The sequence below is a fragment of the Scardinius erythrophthalmus genome (genome assembly GCF_964197995.2).
Source record: "Scardinius erythrophthalmus genome assembly, chromosome: 9".
Classification (NCBI taxonomy): Eukaryota; Metazoa; Chordata; class Actinopteri; order Cypriniformes; family Leuciscidae; genus Scardinius; species Scardinius erythrophthalmus.
Genome location: NC_138229.1, coordinates 19,125,730 through 19,151,261, shown reverse-complemented (window position 1 = coordinate 19,151,261; position 25,532 = coordinate 19,125,730). Strand labels below are relative to the sequence as shown.

The 25,532-nt window shown below is 37.9% G+C and overlaps 2 protein-coding genes across 10 annotated transcripts in view; one reads left to right on the top strand and one right to left on the bottom strand.

Moving 5' to 3' along the window:
- Positions 1-4,627, top strand: part of LOC308696313 (sickle tail protein homolog) — a 65,013-nt gene extending 60,386 nt beyond the window's left edge. For 6 of the 8 annotated variants that reach the window (XM_081374866.1, XM_081374865.1, XM_081374867.1 and 3 more), the window contains 3 exons: positions 52-1,773; positions 2,242-2,364; positions 2,999-4,627. In XM_081374866.1, the coding sequence (XP_081230992.1) occupies positions 52-1,773; positions 2,242-2,364; positions 2,999-3,541 (2,388 nt within the window). In that variant the 3' untranslated portion in view covers positions 3,542-4,627. The remainder of the gene's footprint in view (positions 1-51; positions 1,774-2,241; positions 2,365-2,998) is intronic. The other 2 variants (XM_081374871.1, XM_081374872.1) reach the window with 2 other exon arrangements.
- A 2,489-nt stretch (positions 4,628-7,116) lies between these two features.
- Positions 7,117-24,931, bottom strand: paxip1 (PAX interacting (with transcription-activation domain) protein 1). 2 transcript variants are annotated; one of them, XM_081373403.1, is made up of 21 exons: positions 24,750-24,931; positions 23,988-24,122; positions 23,785-23,828; positions 23,555-23,618; positions 23,340-23,450; positions 19,801-20,430; positions 18,034-18,895; positions 17,778-17,872; positions 15,260-15,352; positions 14,945-15,082; positions 12,326-12,447; positions 11,920-12,104; positions 11,760-11,803; positions 11,528-11,595; positions 10,682-10,784; positions 10,185-10,353; positions 9,238-9,338; positions 8,901-9,035; positions 7,930-8,005; positions 7,703-7,763; positions 7,117-7,441 (listed from the first exon to the last, which is right to left on the bottom strand). In XM_081373403.1, exons 1-21 carry the CDS (start codon positions 24,828-24,830, stop codon positions 7,426-7,428), a joined length of 3,333 nt encoding a protein of 1,110 aa, XP_081229529.1. In that variant the 5' UTR covers positions 24,831-24,931; the 3' UTR covers positions 7,117-7,425. The 2 variants fall into 2 exon arrangements, with proteins under 2 accessions (XP_081229529.1, XP_081229528.1); XM_081373402.1 differs by having other exon boundaries at positions 7,139-7,763.
- Between the last annotated feature and the right edge of the window lie 601 nt (positions 24,932-25,532).

Here is a 25,532-nt window from a genome sequence, read left to right as displayed (position 1 = left end):
TGTCTTTAATGTGTTGTTTGAAGTCCAAAGAATTCTTGATTTCTTTGTCAGGTCATGTATTATATCACCGGAACGTCAAAGACATCAAATGAGGGCACCTATAGGCCAGATGACCTAAAGGAGCCCAAGGAAGCAACATTTTCTACTTCAAAGGTTGCACCTGAGAATGCTTCAGACCTTTCCTCGCAGCAAAAATTGTTAACATCAGATGATTTATCTGTAATTTCACTTCAGTCAAGCCAATCAGTCAAGGAGGTCCAAAGCAAGCTAAACTATATTCATCAGGTGTCTTCTGGTCCACATAACTCTCTAAAGAACAGCCCTGTAGTTGGAAAAGAGCTTAAGAGTCCTGAATTGGTCCTGAAGTCCCTAAAGCAGGTAGATCCCACACCCTCTGAGAAAGTTTCACCTGTTGAGAAGTTAGAGCAGCAGATACTGTGTACGTCCTCTGACCAAGTCGCACCTGTTCTGGAAAAGTCAATAAAGCATGGATATCGCGCAACCACAGTTGAAGTTACACTTGTTAGCAAAAGTCCTCAGAGTGCTGAACCTCAAAATCACTCACCGATCCATCAGCCAAAAACTAATGCCTCATGTTCAACACAGCTGAATGACCATGAGAATGGGCAGGAAGTGACAAAGAGAGCATCTAGAAGTCAGGACATATACACTGAGGATGCCAGTCTAAGTCCAGACCTCCCAGGAGAAGAAGGTCCTCCTCCACCAAATAACATTGCCTTTAGGATAACTAAAAACAAGGTTCAGGCTCTGTCGACAGGAGAGTACCAACAGCTGGTAGACAGCAAGGGCACGGATGTCCAGACTCTTAAAGTGGGCTCAGAACCAACCCTATCTGGCCCAGAGGACTCTGGATATGACAAGAAGCCGGTTATCATCATTTTTGACGAGCCAATGGATATCTGTCAGGCCTACAAGCGACTGTCCACCGTCTTTGAGTGTGAAGAAGAGCTGGAGAGGGTGCTGTCAGAGGAGAGGATCGATGAAGAGAATGAGGAGGAGGTGGAAGCAGAGGCCAACTCAGAGAGTCAGGTTGGTCAGGTTACACCTAAAAATAACGTTCTAGATCAGTGCAGAACTGAGAACAGTGTGAACAGTCAGAGAAATAGCAGTGCTTCGGGGGCTCTACAACAGCAGAGTTCCTTCGAGAGTTCTGCTCTTGACGTTGAGGAAGGAGACAAGACAGAATCTTCTAAAGATGTGAAAAAGAAATTCAAGTTTAAGTTCCCCAAGAAGCAGCTTGCAGCTATTGGCCAGGCCCTTCGTACAGGTAAAAAAACTGGCAAAAAGACACTGCAGGTTGTTGTCTACGAGGATGAAGAGGAACCAGATGGAACCGTGACCGTGCTCAAAGAAGCTAAAAGGTTTGAGATCAAGTCCCACGCAGACTCGGATTCTACCAGCCTTAGGTCTTCATCACAAAACCAGACTGGCACATCACAGAGCACCAAAGACAGAACCAAGGAACTCCGTAAGACTACGTATGAAACGTTAGACAGCCTTGACCAGACCATTAAGCAGCTAGAAAGTACCATAAGTGACATTGGACCTACAGTGGTTTCCGAAGTCTCCCGCAAAAAAGAATCAAAAGCAAAGAGAACTGCCAGTCATGCTGAACCGGAGGACGGCAGTCCCACAAAAAGGCCGGCACCTCTAAAGCCCAAACCCCACACGTCATCACTGCAAAAGAGATCCAAAACACAGTCTCGATCCTCCTCAAGCACGTCCACCTCCAGTTCCTCCAGCAGTATACAGGTCTTTCTCAACTCCTCTTCACCCTTCTGCTGGTGGCTTGGGTTTGCTTTAAGAGCCTGACTTTCTAACCACTGACTTTATTCAACTGTAAATGTGTTTCATAGGTGTCTTCTGGTGAACTCACTTGGGAATACTCTGTTTTGAGGGCTCTGCGTGATTTCAGTGGACATGATTATGTACTTGATGTCCTTCTTTTTCAAACCACTCTTGTCTACTTTCATTGAGGTTGAACCCATGAACCGTTTCTGTCTGATCTTTGCCGACTTTCCCTGATTTATTGTGGGATTAATAATGTGCATGTGCTGCGGTTGGGAAATTGGTTGTACATTTGAGCATGCTTCCTGTACTTTTCTGTCCCCAATCATGTCTACAAATAAGAAATCTTTAAAAGCTCTGTCCTCATTCTGATGTGTAGTAGTCATTCGCCTCAGTCTGTCTCTGACGCTGTTTCCTTGTCGATCTTTGCAGAACTCTGATGACTCTCCTGTTTCGAGTCGGATTTCTTCGCCCAAGTCCCGCCAGCAGCCAGGTAGTGCAGAAAAACCCGGAAAGCCCCAAAAGCTCCAGGACTCCCAGAGGCAATTCCGACAGGTAGTTTTACTGTAGGGCAGCCAGTGTAAGGCATGAAGACACAGACGGGAAATGTGTTTGAGTAATTTTACTGTGGACACACACGGATCAAATATGACTCTTCCCCTATGCTTTATCACAACCAATTCCTTGTGCATGGTTATCATTTAAATATAGACACTTTTAAGATATACTTCTTTATTTTAACCAACCCATGCATTCCCTGGGAATCTAACCCATGACCTTGGCATTGTTAGCACCATGCTCTACCAGTTAAGCTATACAGGATCTAAAAATCACCCATAAAAACACACACACAAAGGATCTTAGATTGTAATCCCACTGTGTTGTTTGGGGAGTGATGGTTTATATTTCCATTTCTTTGGATTATGAAGACGTTTTGAAGAACCTCTGGCCTCTTCGGTCTGGTGGCCAAATTCATCCTTTTATTCCCTTTTCTCTCTTTATTGTTTAATGTGTTACTCAAACTGTGAGAGAAAAGAGACAAGATTACGCCTTTTGTTACAAGAGTAATATTTTTGTTGGTGTTGTATTGTAATGTAGACTATTTTTAGGGAATATAGAGCTCTATATTTTCACGTATGTGTCATCATCCTACTTGACTTTCCATGTCTTCCGGCATCTTTGTTTGCAGGCTAACGGGAGTGCTATGAAAGCTGGTGGGAATAGTAAACATGCTTTCCTTGCTTTGCCTGCTTCTAAGATCCCAGCTTTTATACCTAGCTCATGGAAACATAGCTCGACCCATGCTCCTCGTTCGAATACGTCTAAGCTTACTAACCAAACCTCTTCCTCTTCTTCTAAGTCCTCAATCCCATGTCTCAGTCTGAGCTGGCCCAGCTGTAGACCCGTCTCGCCCTCACAGTCTCCCGAGCCTTCTCTGTGTTCTGAAGGTCAAAACCTAACCCTCCCTCCGCAGACTCAAAATGGCCAGTCCTGCTCTTATTCCTCCTCATCCTCATCCCCCTCTAGCTCGTACTCTTCCTCCTCCGCCGTCTCTCCAAACTCTACTTCTTCCTCCTCGTCCCCTTCCTCTCCCTCCCTCCTGTCTCCCACTGCCATGTGCCGGGGAAGTCGAGCTGTACACGTGTCCAGCTTCAGCAGCCGCAGGTCTCTGAAGGCCCGCAGTGGCCAAGCCACTATCACACCAGCATCCTTTACCGGAGACATGGCATGAGCTGTCCATTTATGTTTGCACTCATTCTGGTGGGATTTAAGGTGTTCTTCTGCAGGCCATGTACTTCTGTAACAAACAGAAACACTGATTTAGCCATGCCTGTTCGTTTGGGGTGATGTTATTGTCGTTCTGCACTTCCTCTGAAATCCAGAAGTAGTTCAGAATCTAGAGCCACATATGGTGCTTCTGAATAATGAACTTTGTTTTTGGTTTATGTATGGGATTAAACTTGACAGTGTTGGCTTTATATTTTATAGACGTGCATTTGTTTACTTACATGAACTATGTAAAATATACATTGCTTTTTTAGGGAAAGGAAATTAGATGAATACATTATATTTCTGTGTTTTTAGTTTTATCTAGCCATATATTCATATATATAGGTCCAGAAGTCTGAGAGCACATTGATTATTTTTTTATAACAAAAAATTATTAATAAGGAATCCTTATTAATATATATATATATATAATGCTCGTAATATAATTTTAAATGAAAAATGTTGTATTAAATATTAAAAATGCAAAATAGAAGCAATTTCACTTGAAGTCTCAGACTTTTGGAGCCCAATGTATGTCTATAAGAATTGGTTTAACAAGTCTGTGGTGATTGATTTGACAGTTTGAAAAGGGATTTAACCAAATGTTTGCCTCTTTGCCCCCAGTGCACTGCCAGTTTTAACTAACAATATGCAGTTTATAGTGTTTTGCCATAAAGTTTTGTTCATTTAAAGACTAAAACGTAAGTGTATATAGCGTGAGTGGATGTTGTGCAACCATTGTTGTGGTTCTGTAGCCTAGCTTTGTGTTACACCATTATTGTACTCCTTCAAATAGCTCATGTCAAATGCCAAAAATAACAGTGCTTTACATGCTGAAATGTTAAATATTAGACTAAAAAAATATTGGCTATGAATAATTTCCAAATTTTACTCCTATGCATGCTTTTCAGACATTTAAACATGGATGATGCAAAGGTAAATGCTGTAAATATTACCTCTGATTTTGTAATACTGTATAAATTGTACAAAGAAATTGTTTGGAAGATGCTTGCCAGAGATGATTATCAAATAAAGGGCTTCCAGTGTATTGTCATTTCGTTTCACTTGAGGCTTTTTTTTTTTCATTCTGTTCATAATAACAAAATAATGTTTTAGAATATTTATGTCAATACAGAAAAATGGAAGGATGAAGAGCAGAATTCAAAGCAAATGTAAAAACATCACACTTGTCTCTCTAGCCAGTTTAACCTGTTTCAAGGCCTGATCAAACACCAATGACAGCACTTCTAGTTCCCATCACAACAATATTTTAGCTGCAGAGGGCAGTCGGTGCTGACTTGCAGGATCACCTAAAGCTCAAATGCATGAACCTCTCAAAATTCATTTTATTTATTTTGGGGGAGGTGTTACATTTTCTTTTCTTTTTTCGTATTTGTTGTAATCATGCATTTTTGCAGAGCTGTATTTTGTGATGGAAAAATAATATTGACCCAATCATTTGAAAGCAACTGGCATCGGTTTTAGCACACTTTTTGTTGATAAAGCACCCATAGTAATAAAAAGTATGTTTTTATATATATATATATATATATATATATATATATATATATATATATATATATATATATATATATATATATATATATATATATATATATATATAAAGTATTCACATGTGACATGCCTCTGTAAACAGGCACTTTGGACGTGATACCAGAGTTGCCCTTTAATGTTTCAGACCTTTAAGTAACAATTTAAGAAAGGCTATATTGAGATATCAGATAAACTGAAGTGGGGATCTTAAACAAAAGTCTTTAAAAATGGGTTTCAAAAGCCATTTTAGAACTATGCCTATGCCCTTTAGCAGTCATTTCATTATATGAGACGTGAAAGCAATTAATACCTGATTGATGTAAGAGTCATATCTATTATGTGGACAGCAAAACTCCTCTGAGACAAATGATTGGCACATCTATTAATTTGGACTTCTTTGTGCTTAGATATGCATTACTTTTAATGCCAAGTTCAATTCAGTCTTCAAGAATTAATTTAGCATACCTGTTCAGACACATGGTGCAGTTGATCATCAGCTGAGTTGACTGTTTTATTGTTGCCATTCACATACTAAGCACCATGAAATTCACTCAAGGGCGTTTGTAATGAATATCAAAAATGAAATTTTAACTTGTATAAATTATTTTTTCTGATTTGATCACAGTTTCTCCGAATAATCATATAGGCACAAACAATCCAATGTCTAATTAGACATGAAAACACTGTCTGGACAAAGGAGCGCTGCATTTTCATTCCAGGTCCTCCTCAAATTTGTAATTAGCCAGCTTTAATGAAAGATAATTAGTTCATATGCAAATTTTAGAATGACTGAATCCCTAAGCTTTGCACCATCTAATTAGCATGTAATTTGTATATTATAATACATTTACCATTAAGAAGTGAGGAGACCAAATGCTACAATGCTACAGAGAGGAGGAGAACAAGAGTAATTAAAGCGCGAGTCCTTTTAGCATTTAAGATTAATTATTGTGTCTCCTGATGTTTTATGGTACAAGAGCATCAACATCATAAATCTTTGAGGACATTAACAAACCAACAAGGAACTTGTGTAAGTTAATCAAAGATCTGGTCACTAATTTGCATTTTTAATTCATCGCAATTAACGAGTGTCGATTGGATAGGAAATTAAGGCGGCTGCGATAGCAGTTCGCTTTCTTTAATGTGCCTCTAGAAGAGGAAGCTCATATTTATGCTAGAGCTGAATTTACTGCAACATAAGCAGATATTAAGCATCTAACCGATAGTTTAAAAAACATTTTGTCGCCATGGAAACATGAATGATGAATGTTGAGCTAAACAGATAAAAAATATTTCACAACACTCAATTAAAGGCTAAAGAACCATTTCAACGGATTCATGAATGAAACAATTTAGTACAAGTTTGCAAAAGAATATATAGTTGCATGCATTCCCCGATGCAGTATATTAGATGCCAAAACAAAAGCATTTTGAAGACACTTCGGGTACAGGTATCGATCTAGATTTCCAGACTCGGGGGAGGGTGATCCCCAGCTCTGAGCGAACCACCTATTGTTTCCCCTATTGCATTTCTGGCACATGACCTTGGCTGGTAAGTTTTAATTTATCCCATTTTAGAGGGCATTACTGCCAACTCCTCTCCACAACCCAGCTCAGGAGCTAGGGGATCACCCCAGGCGAACTGTCTGACAGCACACAATTGCCTTCCACCGGTAAGTACTCTAACACTTCATTAGCATTTAATTGAATTTCGTCTATCAGGAATAATGCTTTTAAGAGCAGAATGCCTCAATGAGAACAGAGCACCCTGTGTACTCCCAAAAGCATCGGTCAGGAGAGATGATTGGAAGCCATTGTGTAAATATGTTTTGTGACCTGCTAAACCTTTTTTTACTTTAGATAGAATACAAGATCTGTGATTTAGGAGGTTATCTTTTAGACTTGACATTAACAAATACTAGTCAATGATCAAGAAGGCTCCAGAAAAGTGTGTAAGAATCGAAACAATCAGTCAGAAATATTGACAGATTCATTAGCTAAAAATCACAATCAAATTCAGATTTTATTCCAAAACCATAAAAGGGGCAAACATGTATCACAGTAAAAACTGCTTTGCCTTGGTTTAAACAATCATTACAAATAACAGTAATTTATTTAGATTCACTGTTACTTTGTTTACAAAATTGGTAACAAATTATTTATTAATCAAGTAATAAAATACAAACATTGAAATATAACATAACTGTACACTAAAATTTAACAAGTAACCTTTAGCATCAATCCAGAGCAGGGCACCAGCAGTCAAATAATATTCATGTCCTAACAAGGACATCATGTGAATTTATATGTGAGATTGTTAAGGAGCAAAACATCCATCCATAATTCTTTACAAAAAAAAAAAGATGTTGCAAATGTCTAACTAAATGCCATCATGTAACATCAGAAATGATGAGTTTAACAAAGTTTAATAGCACAAATTCCAATTCATTGAGAGATGTCCGACATCGCTGAAAGTAAATACTTGTGGTTCAGTGAATCACAAGAAACCGCTCAAAAGTGATTGTTGCTTATTTGTCTGTTAAATTTTGCTTCTATTTTAAAAGGATATGATTCATAATCCAAGGTTTGAGTCAACACCCCTGTCAATATAAGCTCAGCAGTGTATACATCTGAAATAAAGAAAATAAATCATTAGATTGATGACTCATGAACAGTCTTTTAAATCTATACACATACATGACGCATGTCATTTTCATACTACAGTGGTTTTATACTCTACAGTGATAAATGTAAATACTAAGATGGGAACTGGACATGAAGGATATGCACTCTTACCAATGTTCTTCAGGAAGTACTCTCGACACATATGCCAGTCATTTTCACAGGTTATCAGAATGATCTCCGGTAAGTTCTAGATCAAACATGGATGAATCCAGAGTGCAACAGTCAGTTACTATTTCACACATACAAACATCAACCGAACTAACTAGTTTTCAATAATGTCTTACATGCACTTCCAGCATGCTTATTTAAAGTTATATAGCAGGCCATGGTTATGAGACATGTCAAAAACTTTTGGTAACACCTTACAATAACTAATAATTATGGCATTTAACAATTATTGTATATACTACTGTTCAAAAGATCGGGTAAAACGTTATGTTTCTGAAAGTCTCTTACACTCACAAAGGCTGCATTTGTTTGATCAAACATATAGTAAAATATTACAATTTATAAGACTTTTCTATTTTAATACATTTATTTCTGTAAAGCAAAATTTTCAGCATCATTACTCCAGTCTTCAGTGTCACATGATCCTTCAGAAATCATTCTAATATGCTGAATTGCTACTCAAGAAACATTTATTATTGTCAATGTTGAAAAGAGTTGTGCTGCTTAATGTTTTTATGGTGAATTTCTTTACTACCGGTAAATAGAAAGTTCAAAAGAACAGCATTTATTTAAAATCTAAATCTTTTGTAACATGATAGATGTCTTTACTGTTGCTTTTGAACAATTTAATGCATTCTTGCTGAATAAAAGTATTCATTTCTTTCAAAAAAGGAAAATCTTTTGGAAGTGTATATTAAGTACTGCCCTAATCATGGATACTCCTCTTAAATGTACGTAGTACGTACTTTCAATTTCACATTGTGAGCAATTATTTCAAACACCAAACAAAACAAAAAGAGCACAAGATCTAGAAAACAGCTCTGTTGTGTAGGCTGTAAATAGATGTTCATTAAGTCTGCCACAGCAATACAACAGCCCCGTACACCCCTGTATTGAGGATCTGATTAGTGTACCTTGTTTTGCTTGTGCTCCATGATCTTGCGGAAGGAGGGCTGCTTGGAGAGCACTTTCCCTCCGGCACTCTCCACTATAACTTTCATTGTGCTGAGGCTCGGACAGATTCCTGGAGTTATATAGAAATACTTCCCCTGTTAAAAGAAGAGCGAGACGACTGAACACACACCCATCAGTGAAACGCATTCTCTGTGATATCCAATTAGGCCACATGTCACTGCTGAAATGAATAGCTGTTTGGCTTATTGTTCTGCACAGTCATAAACAAGTGAACCTGCACAGAATACAGTGGGGATGTGATAGTGGACGGACTGTGATGTCCTCAAAGCTCCTCACCTTGAACAACGGAGCTGCATGAGCTCTCTTCAGTGACTCCTCCAGACTAAAACAGAACAACACCTCTGCCTCTGCATCTCGCAGCATGTAGCTCTGCTCATCTGCAAACAAATCAGATTATCACTAGGGATGCACAATACATCTATGCCTGCTAATATAATGTTCTTAAAGGCATAGTTCACCCAAAAATTCAAATTCTGTAAATTACTCAACCACGTTGTTCCATGAATGTACGACTTACTTTCTTCTGCAGAACACCGAAAATATATTTTGAAGAATGTTAATAACCGTTAATAAGGTTTGGTGACCATTTACTTCAAATGTACGGACAAAAACAGACATTTCTCAAAATACAAGAAATAAAGTCATACAGGTTTGGAACCACATGCGGGTGAGTAAATGATGAAACAACTATACTTTTAAATTTCAGCCACTGGTGTGACTGAAACAATATTGTAGGCAGATCTTATCAGGCCTTATTTTTAAAGTACTAAATAAAGGTGTAAACCTAAAAGGTAACAGTATATTCAAAGCATTTCAATGTTTTAATGCATTTGTTGTAACATTCTCGACTGGAGCTTATGGAAAATACATTACAAGACTATTGATTCCAATACTCATTTGCAAAAAAACTTTTTTGGTGTTGATGTCAAAGTTGGCAGTAATACCAAAAATTATAGATACCAAACCAAATTTCCACATCAGCACATTTCTGATGGACTTTACTTTCCCAAGAAGCTGAGTTGAGATTGTAATCCATTTCTATGGAAACTGCTTGTGAACTCAAGAACGAACTTTTATCCAATCTATGTTTTCATTACATACCATTAATTTTTGATTTTTTAATCCAAAACCTTTCTAGCTGGGATATGAAGCAAGGCTCCTCGGAGCGTCTACACATCAGTAATAATCGATTGAAACGTAAATTAGACTCCACACAGACTCACCCACAAATTTCTGGCTTTTCCAGCTTTCCTCCAGCCATTCTGGAGTGACTATGTGCTTGACTACGGATACGGCAGTGAGGAACTTCACCGTTCTTGTCACTTTGTTAGCAACCAGATGAGTGCACTTCTGAGTGCTGTCAGCCACTTCCCCTCCAAGATCATACAATTTCTGCAGCCAAGGCGAGAGAGCGAGAGAGCGAGAGAGAGAGAGAGAGAGAGAGAGAGAGAGAGAGAGAGAGAGATCAAAAAAGAAAGGATAAAAGGATGCAGGGGAGGGCGAACAGAACACCATGAGGGTTACTTACTGAAGCGCATCTGAATGGAGCAATTTTTCAGTGCTCTCAAACAGTTCAAATGAAATTAGTTCATGACCATTTTACAAACATCATTTTCAGACCTTTCCAGCAGCCTTTGACACATTGTGAATAGAGAAATGTTATGGTACTTCAAACTAGAAGTATCCGCTATCTGCAGGAAGTGAGCATGTGTTTAGATACCTTTATGTATTGCTGAGCTTGCAGAGGTTCAAAGCCTGTGAAAAGCACGTAAGGTGTGGACTCAGGTGGAAGCTTTTTAGTAGGTGTTGGCAACTCCTCTAGCCTGCAAAATAAGAGACAATGTTATTTTGTCAAAAATTCAGCTCGGAAAGTTCTCCATGGTTTTTGAACTTCTTGTACTTAATGGAACTTACTTTTAATATGTTATTTATTTATTTTAGCTTTTTTGTCACCTACTCCCTAAGTACATGTCTGTCTTTAGGCGTACGCTAGTGTATATGTGCCATGCGCACGGCGCAAATTTCATCATCATGCGTGTATGCGTGTACTGTACACACACAGCTCTGTACATTCAGCTAGCACATGCACCTTGAATTTTTTATGCACTAATTAGTTTGTCCAAAAGCTGTCAGTCACAGTCAAAAAAGAAATGGAGATGGAACAACAAAATGCAACAAACAGACAAAAGAGACGCTAAGAGATGTTGTCTAGCTCTTGGGTGAGTGGGTTAAGAGATACTTAACTCCAGTTTAAATAAAGAATTTCTTATTGGTCATAACTCCTGGAGAGAAATGGGAAAGACACTGGACAAAGATGAATCTTTTGATCATTCATGCGTCGAGGGCCTGTGTTCACATATGCTACCACATTGAGTTTATTGTAAAGGCTATGAATTTGGCTGTACTCATGCACTAAGCATTCACGATAAAACTGAAGTACACTTTGGGTTTTGCAGGAACATTGAGAGATACAACTAAATTATAGGAAGAACGGAAACACCACAATCCAGATTCTGCTATACAGCTCTACCTACAGTTCCAGCAATCTTTCACTGTTTGTACTCACTTGGGTCTCTTGTTGGGCGGCTGCAAGCCGATGTCAGCCTGTTTCTGTTTCAGCTGCAGTCGCAAGGTCTGCGTGAAGAGACAACAAAAAAAGATGACTGAGTCTGCACACATACACCTCTGCCCAGACATGCTGTTACATGTGAATCCACTGAGGACCTTCACTGCAAGACTCAAGCATCACAAACGAGAGAGAGAGCAATCAGAGTGTGTCCGTGTGAGAGCCCACTCACCGCCAACGCCTCCGATGAGATCTTCACAGGAATGCGCCAAGCACCTGACCACAAAAATGAGAGCATGTTATATTCTACCTCCTCGATAGCCTGGAAATCTGCCAGCTATAGCGTCAAAATAACTTACAATTACATTGCTGAAATTTGAAATAAAACTTACTCAGAAGATTGTGCACAAGATGTGGGTTGGGTGCCAGTGGTTCGGGCAAATTGAACTGTGAATATCTACTGTGCTGGATTTGCCTCAAAGCTTCAAAGTGCCCCAGAAGTATGTCACACAGCCACTGGGCGTTCACACATGGGATCCTCCACTCTTTTGCCTTCTCGTATTTCAGCCCACTCGGCCTGATGGCATTGACAGGGGCATATTAACAATAATTACTAAAAACAGACTGATTGAGTTTCCAGAGAGATATAAAAAAATTACTTTTGGTTTAGTTTATATATAAAAAAAAAAACACTCTACTTTAGATTTTCTACACAACGAAACTTTTAACAGTTGCTAGAAGAAAAAAGTGAGCAACAAGTTGGAAGGAGGCAACAACAGGAGACTGCATTGTTCTTACTCTTTACAGATGAGCACAGTGTTGCTTCGACACAGATAGCCTGTGTATCTTGCTCCTGCTAGATAGGCCATGAGCTTCAAATCATCACGGTCACTGTCCACGAATCCAGTCACAGAAATAACCTGAGTTACGACAAAAAACACAAAATCAGATAATGACACTTAAGTTCATGTAAAAGCCACTCAAATGCATGATAAACTGGATAATGGTAAATGATTAACATAGGACTGGGTATTTGATTATATTTTATTTGTTTTTTTGTATTGATTCAATATCAATGAGTATGGTTCACACACTAAAATGTGTGAACGTTCATGCCCTGGATTAGTATTTTATTATTAATTTCAATAACACAAGTATTTTTACTTAAAATACTAGGATTGTTTAAAATCAGGACATTATTGTTATGGATGTATTGGTCAATAATCAATATTGGCTGATTTTTTATTTATTTTTAAAAAGCTGATGATCAGGGCCAATTGTATCCTGCTAATCAAAAGGGGGCAATAAAGTAAAGAAATGTAAAGAGTAGGGCTGTGCAAAAATATCGATACAGCTAACTATCGCGATATTTTTTTTCACGATAGTGTATCGATATTTCAAGCTCTAATATCGATATTAAAAAATAAAATAATAATTTTTCATCAAATCCCTCTGTGTGCGTCAAACGACCTCCTCCGCCGCTGCTGTAGTTGTCGCTGACTCACGACAGTTGTCAACTGTCACTCAACTATCCAGTTGTATGAGGCGCCGGACTGGACAAAAGCGAAGCGAACTGCGCGAGAGAGCAACAGAGCTCGAGAGAGACCGTGTATCCGCGCGCGAAAGAAACCGAGTGTGTGTCTGCATGCGAGAGAAACCGAGGGTGTCTGCGTGCGAGAGAGACCGAGTCCGAGCATTAGTATTGGACTGGTACATACATAGTAATATAAATATGAGGCATGGAAGTTCGATTAATGGACAACAATAATCAATGCAAACGTCTTGTTTTGAACTATTGTTTAATAAATATAAATAATTCGAGCACATAAACTTCCATATGGAGGATTAAATAAGATTGAATGTATGTAGTAATAATATATAAATATTATATAAGAAGCATGGACGTTCGATTAATGGACAACAATATAAATAAAAACAATTAAATTATTATAAACAATAGTTCAAAACAAGACGTTTGTAGTACTGATTATTGCTGTCCATTAATCGAACTTCCATGCCTCTTATAGTATATAATATTATGTACCAATTAGGCTACTAATGCTGGGGCACACTCGGTCTCTCTCGCGCGCAGACACACTCCGTCTCTCGCGCACTGTCGCTCGCGCACGCAGACACACTCGACACAATGCAAATACCTTTGCGAATAAATTGGAATTTAAGTTTTTGTCTGCTGAGTTATCAATATAATGTGATACACATACCAGAATACCCCAGGTGGTACATAAAAAGTTGTACATTCAGCTCTATTCCTTTCTTTTTTATTACATTTTTGATTAAAAAAAAATATATTGCAATATATCGCAATATGTATTGTATTGTATCGTATCGTGATATATTGTATCGTGACCCATGTATCGTGATATGTATCGTATCGTGAGGCCCTTGCCAATACCCAGCCCTAGTAAAGAGTGTAAAGAAATGTCTTGTGTAGAATTTAAGGCTGTTGAAGTTAAAGCGATAATGTAATAACACAATCTCACTTTAGCACAGTTTAAAAAAACAATTGCCGCCATTAGCTCCGGATCTATTTGACCCTATGAATCACAAGTAGTTCAAATGAGGGTTGCCCACTCCATGGTTTCAAATTCTGTCAATTTCACCTCAAAATTCAAGCAATAAATGCCACTTTGACAGTCTTAAATGCGGTGTGAAAAGATTAGTATATGAAAAGATCATCTCTTATGCAATTGCCCAGTGTTTTAGTCACAAAATGTTTACATACATATGTTATTTGAGTGTGTGAATTATATCTGAAAACAAATAGCAGTTAAATATAATAGTTTGGGTTTTGCTATTAATTTTAACCTTTCATATAATATAAATGTACAAAATGAGAAGGTTCCCTGTATAGTTTACAGCATTAGTCGGGAGATATGTACTACCTAAAATATATAAAAATGAATTAATATTGAATTGAACTGTAATACCATTTACCGTGATATTTTCAGAGATGGTTTTCGTAGCATTCGACAGCATAATAAAATTCAAACAGTAGAGCACAAAAGCCTGAGACATAACCACCAAACTATCAGCATCAGCAGACGTAATTTTGAATAATCGGATATCAGTATAGAGCAGATATTTTGTATCGTGTATCCCTAATTATCAATAATTATTAATAATAATAATAACAACAACAATAATAAGATATAGGGATTATTTAAAAAAACATGCACATATTTTAATTAACCCCAATATATAAATATGATTCATTACTTTAACCCAAATATCTATTATTAATAATAACAATAACAATTACTTCCAAGTAATGACAGTCAGGTATAGTTTAAAAGACTGATGTAATTAATACTGCAATTAATCTATAATTTTGATATTTTTACCCCGGCCTAATTTAATATGATGCTGAACCCTTGAATAGAAAGGGCTGGTTCTTACATGTTGCGAGCAGGGCTTGGCCCCTGGAGGGAAGCTGAAGGGAAGATGAAGAGTCCTGTGAGGGGGGACCATCTTCTTCTTCTTGAGGACAGTGTTAAGCCAGTGAGCAGTCACACAACGCTTTCCCTCTCTCAGAGCCTGGCGCAGGAAAAACAGTTTAATAACAGATCATTAGTAAATGTCACGACTGAGTAGCCTAAAAAAAGCACACATAACATTCAGGATGTATTCCCACCAATTAAACCATGCAGTATAAAAGATGGTGGGGATGATGTATAATGTATGTTTCTTGTCAAAGCAAGCTTTTATGTTTACCTGGAGATAGGTGTTGCTGACTTGACTCTCACAAAGTAAATGAGTGCAGCGGCTAAGAGCAGAGTCTACAGTGCCTCCATTTGCCTGAATGATCTGTTTGCAAAATAGCAATGTCTTAATTAGATTCTGCCAGAAAAACAAAAACAAAAATATCTAAAAGGGTGTTAAGCGATGGGTCGATGCACCTTCTTACAGATGTTCTAAAATACCATTTCATTATGTGCTACTCACATTCAGAATCTAAGAATCTAAGAAACTGATTCATTTTAATAAATTTACTGACACTTGAAAACAACCAATTTTAATTAATTCCTCCCACTAAATGAAGTTTGTTGCACTGGAACTGGGTTGCTTCATCACCTGTTCTCTGTTATTTTCTGTATATTTAGAAGCACTTTACATTAGGGTTGTGCCGATAGACGATAGTATTGTGTATAGACGATAGTCAGAGATATCGCTGATGGCAGATGCCTTTGACGATATCAATACAATTGGCTCGTTTTCCCATTACTGTATTAAATTATTATTATTATTATAAAGCTAGTATTATTATTAAATTAATATTTGGAACTACAATTAATTTGCCCTGCCTAAATAACGACATCACCACAAAGCCTAACACATCACCGACACTCCTCTAAGGAAATGTTTTTATTACACACTAAAAAACTACATCCCACATCAGAATTGAATTGCAAGGTGATCCATTCACAAATTGTCAAGAGTGCTTGTTTTAAAGGAACACTCCACCGTTTTTTGAAATAGGGCTTATTCACCTTCTTTCCTACATTTAAATAACCTAGACATTTAGACACCTAATTACTTGTGGCCTGCGTATTCACAACGGGTACAAATAGCGATGCAGATTAACACTAGGCAATTTCCTAGGCAGATATTGACTTGGGACTATATTAGGGGGAAGCACAGGCGAAGCACTGCTACTTGGGCGCAGAGATATCACGCCCAAGTAGCAGTGCTTCGCCTGTGCCCTAATATAGTCCTTAATATATAAGTCAATATCTGCCTAGGAAATCGCCTAGTGTTAATCTGCATCGCTATTTGTACTCGTTGTGAATACGCAGGCCACAAGAAGTAATTAGGTGGGTTTCTAGCAGGACATGCTAGCTGGCAACAAAAGATTCCATTCATTATGCTAAGCTAAGCTAGCACCGACCCTGTCAAACAAAAACAATGCATGCACTGAGACAAAAATGCATTTGCCCACCTATCTAAATGTAGGAAAGAAGGTGAATAAGCCCTATTTCAAAAAACGGTGGAGTGTTCCTTTAACAGACGCATCATTCTTATACAGATCCGAGATGAAAACGGCATCGTTGTTCGTCAGTATTTTGTTTCCACAGCACATTAACAAAACATTTAATGACACTAATAACACTAAAAACAATACAATTTCAAAATAATAATAATAATAATAAAAATAAAAATAATATCACTAAAATGATATAGGCCTAATAACAGTCTTTAGTTCACGAACACGGCACAACTCTGCCATCTGTGAAAATCAAAAGCAGCTTCAAACACTTGTTTATCAAGAAATATTATTCTAATTTTTTCACTGTCATTGTAGGTCCACAAGAGAAATATTAAGCCAGTAAATTAAGATAGTTGCTATACCGTTATATCCATTGTCGTCTCTGAGAGAATGCGCTGTTAATGCAGCGACAGATGCTGAAAGCTCAGTCCGTGTCTGCTTTCACTTTCAAGGAATGAGCGCATTTACATGCACGTTCTTAACCCGATTATGCTGAATAAACTGACAATGCATGAGGTCATGTAAACGCATTAACCCGTTTTCCTTTATCGTAGTCAAGTCATAAGTTGAAGTATAAATCGATCGACTCAGCTAGATTTTTGCCCCTTACTCTCATTTCTCCTGGCATTTAAAACACATTAACCCGCGTTCTTTGGGCTTATTGAAGTGTGCATATGTGAAGTGCATGCAGACAGAGAGAGAACTGGTAGGAGGACATATATCACAAACTCTGACTCTTTCTTGACCCAAGAAATTATTAAAATGTGTTCCCATCTCTTGCAGAAGTACAGTCAAAATGCAGCATCTGTAACAGCATGAGAGGATAATGTGTGTCCATAAATTTCCCACTGACATGCTGAAATACTCATGTACAATATACTCAATGTACAAATATACAAAAATGATTAGGATCTTTTTTTACCTCACTATACCAGGAAATAACCTGATTTAGCCTATAAATAAACACTCCACCTTTGCTAACAAAATAGAAAAAAAAGATTCTCATAAAAGCAAATTAATGAGTAAATAAGCAAGTTAATAATCAAATAAGTAAGCCCCACCCCCATCACGATAATATTGTGTATCACCGATCTCACAGGCGATATGACAATATGAAAATGGAGCATATGGCCCAACACTTTACATATCACTCTAAACTGTTTTCTAAACAAAAAAAACAAAACAAAAGTTTACAGTTTGGTGTAACTAATTTAGTATTGGCTGAGGTGTGGTGGAGTCACTTGCCCTTTTCCATGTGGCCAGTAACTGTTTATCAGCCATCTGTTCTGGATAGTCAGCAATAGCAAAGATACAGCCAACCAGGAATCCCTCTTCAGGGACTGAAAAAAAAATGCATGAAGCTAAATTTATCTGCCATCTTCTCAGTTCATAAAGAAAAAATGCTTAGGCTAGCTAAAATTTGCTGAGACTCAGCATACATCTAAATAGCATATGTATTGTATGTATTTTGTTCACAAAAAAAAAAAAACACTGTACTTACTGTCTTGGCCTGGCTCATGCCCAAAGAGTTGGTGCAGCTGTGCAGGCATCACTGGAGGTTGCAGCATGGTCTGGGTCTGATGTGGAGTAACCTGCTGGTTCTGATGCTGCAGAGGCTGCTGGTTCTGCAGATGCTGCTGTTGCATTTGCTGCTGTTGTTGCAGCTGTTGCATGTGCTGCTGTTGGAGTTGTTGTTGTAGGAAATGTTGTTGCTGCTGCTGCAAATGCTGTTGGTGCAACTGCTGCTGGTTTTGCTGCTGCTGCTGTTGTTGTTGTTGTTGTTGCTTCTGCTGCTGCTGTTGTTGTTGTAACTGCAACTGGAGTCTATGCTGCTGTTGCAACTGCTGCAATTGCTGCTGCAATGCATGTTGTTGCTGCTGCTGCTGCAAGGGTGGCCTCTGGAGCTGCTGTGGTCGCATTTGTTGCTGTGGGAATGTGTGTTGCTGTTGCTGCTGCTGCTGTTGTTGTGCATACATCTGCTGATGCATCTGTTGCTGTAAGAACTGATGGGATTGCTGAGGCATTTGAGGAAAGCCCTGCTGCTGCTGCTGCGACTGCGGTTGCTGCTGCTGCTGCGGTTGCTGCTGCTGTTGTTGTTGCGGTTGCTGTTGCTGATGGTGGTGCATCTGCATGACCTGCGGCAGCATAATAGGATGCTGTTGTGCCATCTGTTGTGGGTGCTGTTGTGGATGTTGTGGTAGCTGATGTGACTGCTGCTGCTGCATTAACTGTTGTGCTTCAGGTGGTAGTTGCTGCTGGGTCGTACCTGGATTAAACAGAATCTGGTTGGGAACACCAGACTGGCCTTGATTTCCCAGGTGCTCCACCACACCTTTAGAGGAGGATGAAAGACCCTGGAGGATCTAAAATTACACACAATTAATTACACACAAGAAATATAAATATAAATCATACCAGCTTCATAACTGTAAAGAAAAGAATCAAACTGAAGAAAAAAAAACCTTCTTTACATTATTTAATAAAAGTTTTATTACTGAATTAATATTTAATTAAGTAATAAAATAAGCAAAAATTACAAAAATTTAAAAAATACTATAGAACAAAGTTACAAATAAAGTAAGGTCTAATTGTAGTACGCAGGTTCAGAAATGTATTAAGTGTAAAATAATAGACAGCACGCATTCAATATACTGGCACACATACGTTTTTTATTCTCAACTGTTTACGTACACTTAACACATAACCGACTGTGTTTAATAAAATGCTTGCAGAGGCGGGTATTTTGAGATCATTTTGGGTCCATTCAAGCACAAGGAGACGTGAAAGAACTCAATTCTGTGTTCACGCACTGTTGGTGTGCACGATTTGAGTGTGCGCACAGAAAACAGTGTGTGAGTTCTCTTTCTCCTCTTCTTGTGCTTAAAAGGTTTAAAAATGGTTAAATGTTTAAATAGGCAAGACTACGATCCATTACACCCAATTGCCAGCAAATAAATAAGTGTGCTGGTTTCAGAATAAGGTCATTTACATGCGTGCCGATCACCAAGCCACTCTGAGACTCTGAAACACTATATTTTGAACTTTATGTGTAAATGGCACATTTCAGTCTGAAACCAGTAGCACATACATTTATTTAAATAAGGTAAGTAAGCCTGCGTGATTTGCCAATTGTACTAAGCCATTTCACAAAATCGATTTTTGATATATCGTGCAGCCGAAATAGTGTACTTAACAGAATCTCTACCAATGGATACATCTTTACTGTCATAGAGTACATACGGTTATAGCGCTCAAAACTATTTCTTACATTGGAGGGTCGCGAGGCTTGTTGCGTATCTGCATTGTTAGTAATGTTCCTCAGTGTCCTGGGAGTTGGATTCCATCCACCCATGACCTCAGATCTCTCCACCCCTAGAGGCACACCTCCACCTGTGCCGACCAGCCGAGCATCTGGCGGCCCAAAGCCTCCAGGTACAGGTGGGACATTGGCACACAGATTGATCAAACCCGTTTCTTTGCCAGGCTGTAGTCGACGCTTGGCAGGGCCAGGCTGTGGCACCTCAGCTGGGGTCCAGTTCAGGTTGCGGTCTTCCTTCTCTGGGGACGAGTCATCAGAGTCATCGAACATCAACTCTGATTTGTGCTCATGCTTTGGTGAGGTTGAACGACTACGCCTGCCTACTGGGGAAGCATCACGAGATGATGTAGGGCTGGACCTTCGGCTGTGAGGTGAGCGTCTATCACTGTAGCTGCCTTCAGAACCTGAGCTTCTCTCATTTTCATACTCGCTGCCATCCTCTTCCGGTACCTCATATAATGTAAGCCGTGGGTGATATAAAGTCTCATCTTTCCTGCTCTTTTCTTTTACAGAGTCCAAAATCCATTCTGGGGTTACTATCTTAATGTTGCTATGACGCAAAGCACACTCATACTTGGCCTGGAAAAGACAGAAAAACAAACAAATGAAGAGCAAATTTCAGTTGTACTGTAAAATATATTATATTATTTTTTAAATATTCAATTTTATTTTACAGTGAAATATTACAATAGTAATATTCTTCATTTTGTTTAACCATTTTCTCTGCACCCCCCATTTTGCAAGTGGGCCATAAATGACATACCCAAAATAAAAAAAAGTTGCTGCTCATAAGTTATTCTGAATAGACACAACTAACTTTAAAAAAAGCCAACAGTTTCCAGTTAAAGATTTAGAATTAGTCAGACTGTTATTAATAAGCTCAAACATAAAAACAAATATATAAATATTTAGAATGTTTTTTAAATGTATAAAAATATTATGTGGCTGTGGTGTAGCAACTTAGAAATACAATGAAGTTGAAGTCACAAGTCTGCTCATGCTGCATTTCAAATCTAAGGATGTTATCTCTAAAAATGTTATTTTTATGTACAGTACCTAGTACCTGGTATTTTTTCTAGTACCACCTCAGTTGAGGTTCCAAGTGAGCTGTACTGATACTAAAATTTGATGTATAAACACAGCAGATCACTGATTGGCCAGAGAGAATCGTCACTACCAGCGTCATTGGATTTGAGTCATTTGAATTTGGCGCAACTATAACAATCAGTCTATGATCCAACCCACTTTAAAGCAGTGCTAAACTGCAGTGGAAAAGCAAACTGACCCTAAGTTCAATCAGCTTTGATATATTTAAATGCATTTAGGGCATTTGCCCCCCTAATCTTATTAAATGTATGCTTCATCATTCATTTTAAATTCTTAAATTTGATCAACCAATTAAATTAGAATAATAAGACACCATAGGGATGCTACTCTAGGTAGGGCTGATCAAATAAAAAAATTATGTTACATTACATAATGTAATAGAATCAGAATCATTCTCTCATTTTATTGATTCCCTATTTTATTTTTTTATTTTTTTTTTGACGTTTTAATCAGGCTACTTGTCCGGTTGGGCAAGTAAAATTCTCTTCTAATTGTCCCTTCTAAAAAAAATCCACTTGTCCTGGACAAGCGGACAACCGTTAATGTCGAGCCCAGATTTATCCACCTATTATAAAAAAACTTTTTTTATGAATTTTTTTGACAAAATACATCATGAAATATAACTGGACCTGTGCAGCAGGTGCATTAAAGCCACAATTAGCATCAAGCTACATAAGACAATTTATACGATTAATTCAAAACTCCCTTTAAAACACCAACGAGCGTTTGCAAAAATTCCAATTGCGATTTATTTAATATGGGTTTTGGTCATATGTTGTTGAAACTTGAAATATGTCATTTATAGCCTTTTATAAGCTGTAATAATAGAATATTGGTGAAACAGATTTGGCAAATGGTCCACAAGTGTTTGTGTTACATACAGGTTTGGAACAACTCGAGGGTAAGTAAATGATGGCAGAATTACGATTTTTGGGTGAATTATCCCTTTAATAAAGGTTATAGATCCAATTAAAAAAAAAAAAACTTTAACCATCGGCGTCACAGAAAAAGTGGCAACCCATAATCTATAGTGAAGGAATCTCAGATGTGATATTTCAAAGAATGGATCTGACCTCTAGCTATTTTCTCATCATTCAATAAAATATGCGTTATATTTGTTGGCGAATATACCGTTTCCCAGGTTACCATCGACAATGGCATTTTCTTCCATTTCTTTGTGTTGTCTCTTTATTTCTAAAGGCTGAAGAATATGAACATTATGAAAAATTAATTTCTGAATTCTAAGGAAATTCATACAGGTTCGGAACAACTTGAGGGTGAGTAAATTATGACAGAATTTTCATTTTCACCCAAACTATTTTACCCATAGTTCACCCAAACTATCCCTTTAAGGCTAGAGCACCCAGGAACCGGGCATGGGCTCTGTAACCCATTATCTGCATTTTCGGTTCATTGCCAGTGTATTAAAAAAAAGACTTAAAAATCTCCGTTTCCAAGTCCTCATTAACCAACGCGACAAAGTCAAGTTTGTTAAAATTCTTGCAGTGGGCGGTGGAAACTTGTGGGTTTGGTTGTGTGGGCCATGAGATGGACGAGGATGGGAATCACTGGCTACGGCTAACAGTCGACAGAAAATAGGCTATAGTCTGAGGCAGCCCTAAAAAAATAACAATAATAATTATTATTATTATTTTTATTAAACATTATCATATAGTCAGATAGATATAAAAACAAAATGAACAACAACTTAAATAGCTGTTTTCTGAAATAATTTTATGATAAATTACAGCATGATAATGATAAAATGTTGTGTTTGACAGATACACTAATGCCTACTGAATCCACAACCCCAAAAGTCAAAGAAAACAAAGAGATCATATCACTGCAATGACAATATTTTCATGATACTCATCAAAGTACACAGAATATTTCTCAATATTATGAGTTTAATCAAAAAGGTTTCAGCATTGCTTACCAGATATTACCTTTTATAGTTTCCTATAAAGGGCAGGCTTTGAAAACCTAGACAGTGAAGATAGGGCAATAAAACTGACCCTTTTTGAATACACCACTCAGACCTCAAAAACAGAGCCAATAAAACCAGACCAGCAATCCAGTCCCATCCCTCAAATAATCCAAGAGAAAACAACTCACAGATGTAAACCTAGACAGTGTCTTGCAGATAGCAGCTGTTAAAGGCACTCTATTAGTCGTAAACTTTAACTGAGCTGCTGAATCTCACACACCTCCCCCACTTTACTATGGAGAGTGTGGACCATAAGACTGTTGATGCACAATGCCTTACTGTGCCCTATATATTTAGTATTAGTAAACACACACCCTCAATCTGAGTGACATCTAACTAATAATAGCAAACATTAATTATATGCATTAAGACAAGATGACAGACATGCGCTTACCCCCTTTGGTTCAGGCACAACAAGATGGGTACACTTCTTGTTGAAATGGAGCTGACAGTCACCTCCATAGAACGTGATAAAGGCCCAAAGTGTGTTGAGATCCTCTGCCAGCTATAAAAAAAGACAAGATTAGTAAACACTAAAATCAAACCCCGCAGCCTGATAATGGCAGACAATAATATGTAGATTTTAATGAATATGCATGCATTACTTACATGTGGCAGACAAGCTGTGACACCAAAGAACACTTGTCCTGACTCTGGAGAAAATCCTGTAACTCTGATTTATTAACCGTCAAGATAAAAAAAAATTAAATGGTATGATATTCCTCTTTAAATCATTATCAGTTCCAAGGTTGCATGAAGTTGATGGTGACATGTGAACATGGGTGCAAAAACAACAGTAGAACTGAAGATTTTCAAACCAGTGAATCTTTAAAGGATACGGTAGCAGGTCTCCACATTTGACCGACAGGATCACCCAGCTTGGCTGAAACAGAAATTAATATGCAAGTTAAACATTGCAGCACAATTGTATTAGCAACAGTAAGTGATCACATATAATTATAGGCAGGAGATCTGTCTAGAATGTTGCCAACTAAAAATGTCTGACTTCTAAACCCTTCAGTGCAATATAATGTTTGTTTACCTTTACAACAGGCAAGTCAAAGACCTCTCTGGACTCCCCGACCTCTGGATTGTCCCCATCTTCTGCTATAATGTGGGTGGCGAGGGCATTGTAAGACACTTCTTTTCCTTTCCCAGCTTTCAGAAGTTGCACAACCTATAAGCAAATGTCAACAGGCGATCATCACCATGTCAGTCATAAAACAGGTAATTCATCAAAACAAACTTATAATCTGCTTGCTGCAACTCTTAATATATGGACCAGGAACCGTACATAAAATCGTGCAAAAATGTAAGCAAAAACTACACATAATGCCAAAAGATGAGACACTATGATAAACACAGAAGAGGGATACAGATGCTAGCGTTATAGCGTTTCCTTGACCTCCCATTTAAGATACAAGCTAGCCTTGACAAATATTGTATACACACAGTCCAGGGGCATGATTATTAATTAACTTGCAAATAAATCGCTGATACAACTGAAAGATTAGTTCAACGTGGGAAGTGTCGCATTGTTGTCACTGATGATGGCTAACATGCTGAAGAAAGGACTTTCGCTAACAGCAGATAAAGGAGTACACCATACATACAAAAGAGGGAGTCCTGAATAAATAAACCCTAATATACTCAAGAGTTACATTAAATACAGTTTGTCCAAATGTATCCTCTACTTTTCACCCTGTTATGAGTGTTTATGTGGGTTAGCCTTTATGCTAACACCAGTCAGTAAGCCACTATTAGCCAAAAGGCTAAATGAATGTCTTATTACAGTTAAATATACCTTCTGATCAATGTCTCCCACCACATAGAATTTCACGTCCTTGAAAAGCTCTTCCGGTACTTTTAAGTCGTCTTCCGACATTGTTTTAACTGCTTTAAATTATTTTACAGCGGAAAGTAAGCATTGTGTGGCTGTCAGATTAGCGTACAACTGGCCTCATAGGAAAGAGGAACAGAAGCGCCAAAGAGGATTCGGCGGGCTCTGGGCGCTTACATGTCTTTCATGGGGGGAGGTCAATCACTTTACGCAATTACGTCTGGTAAATATATAAAATGCAAGAATAAATTGTACAAATTCCCTTATTAACTTGCTTATCTTGTTTCCCAAATTGTTTGGTAGACTTAAAATATTTAGTTTTATAAAATCAAATGTACTGTAAATTTCATAACACCCCTATATTTGTCACATTTGTGGCCGGCGCGTCATTTCCTAAGCGCTTATTTACATCAATAAAAGCGCCAAATATGAAACACTTGTGTCTCTGTATTGTGAACGTTTCATTTTACTGCACCAAACATTTTATTTAGGAAGAAATGTAACTTAATTATCGATTTAAATATAAAAGTATCAGTGTGTTGCTACACAGTTCTAACGTTACACTTTCCTGTATTTGTTTGTTTAAAACTTGATGTAACTAATATTTAGATCTAACTTATTCAGTTACAGGTCAAACATTTTTAAAGGGCTGTTAATAAGACCTATGATGTAACAAGGACAACACATAACCTAATGAAACTTCAAATCAAGTAAAATATTATGTCCACAAAAATAAAATAAAGAGAG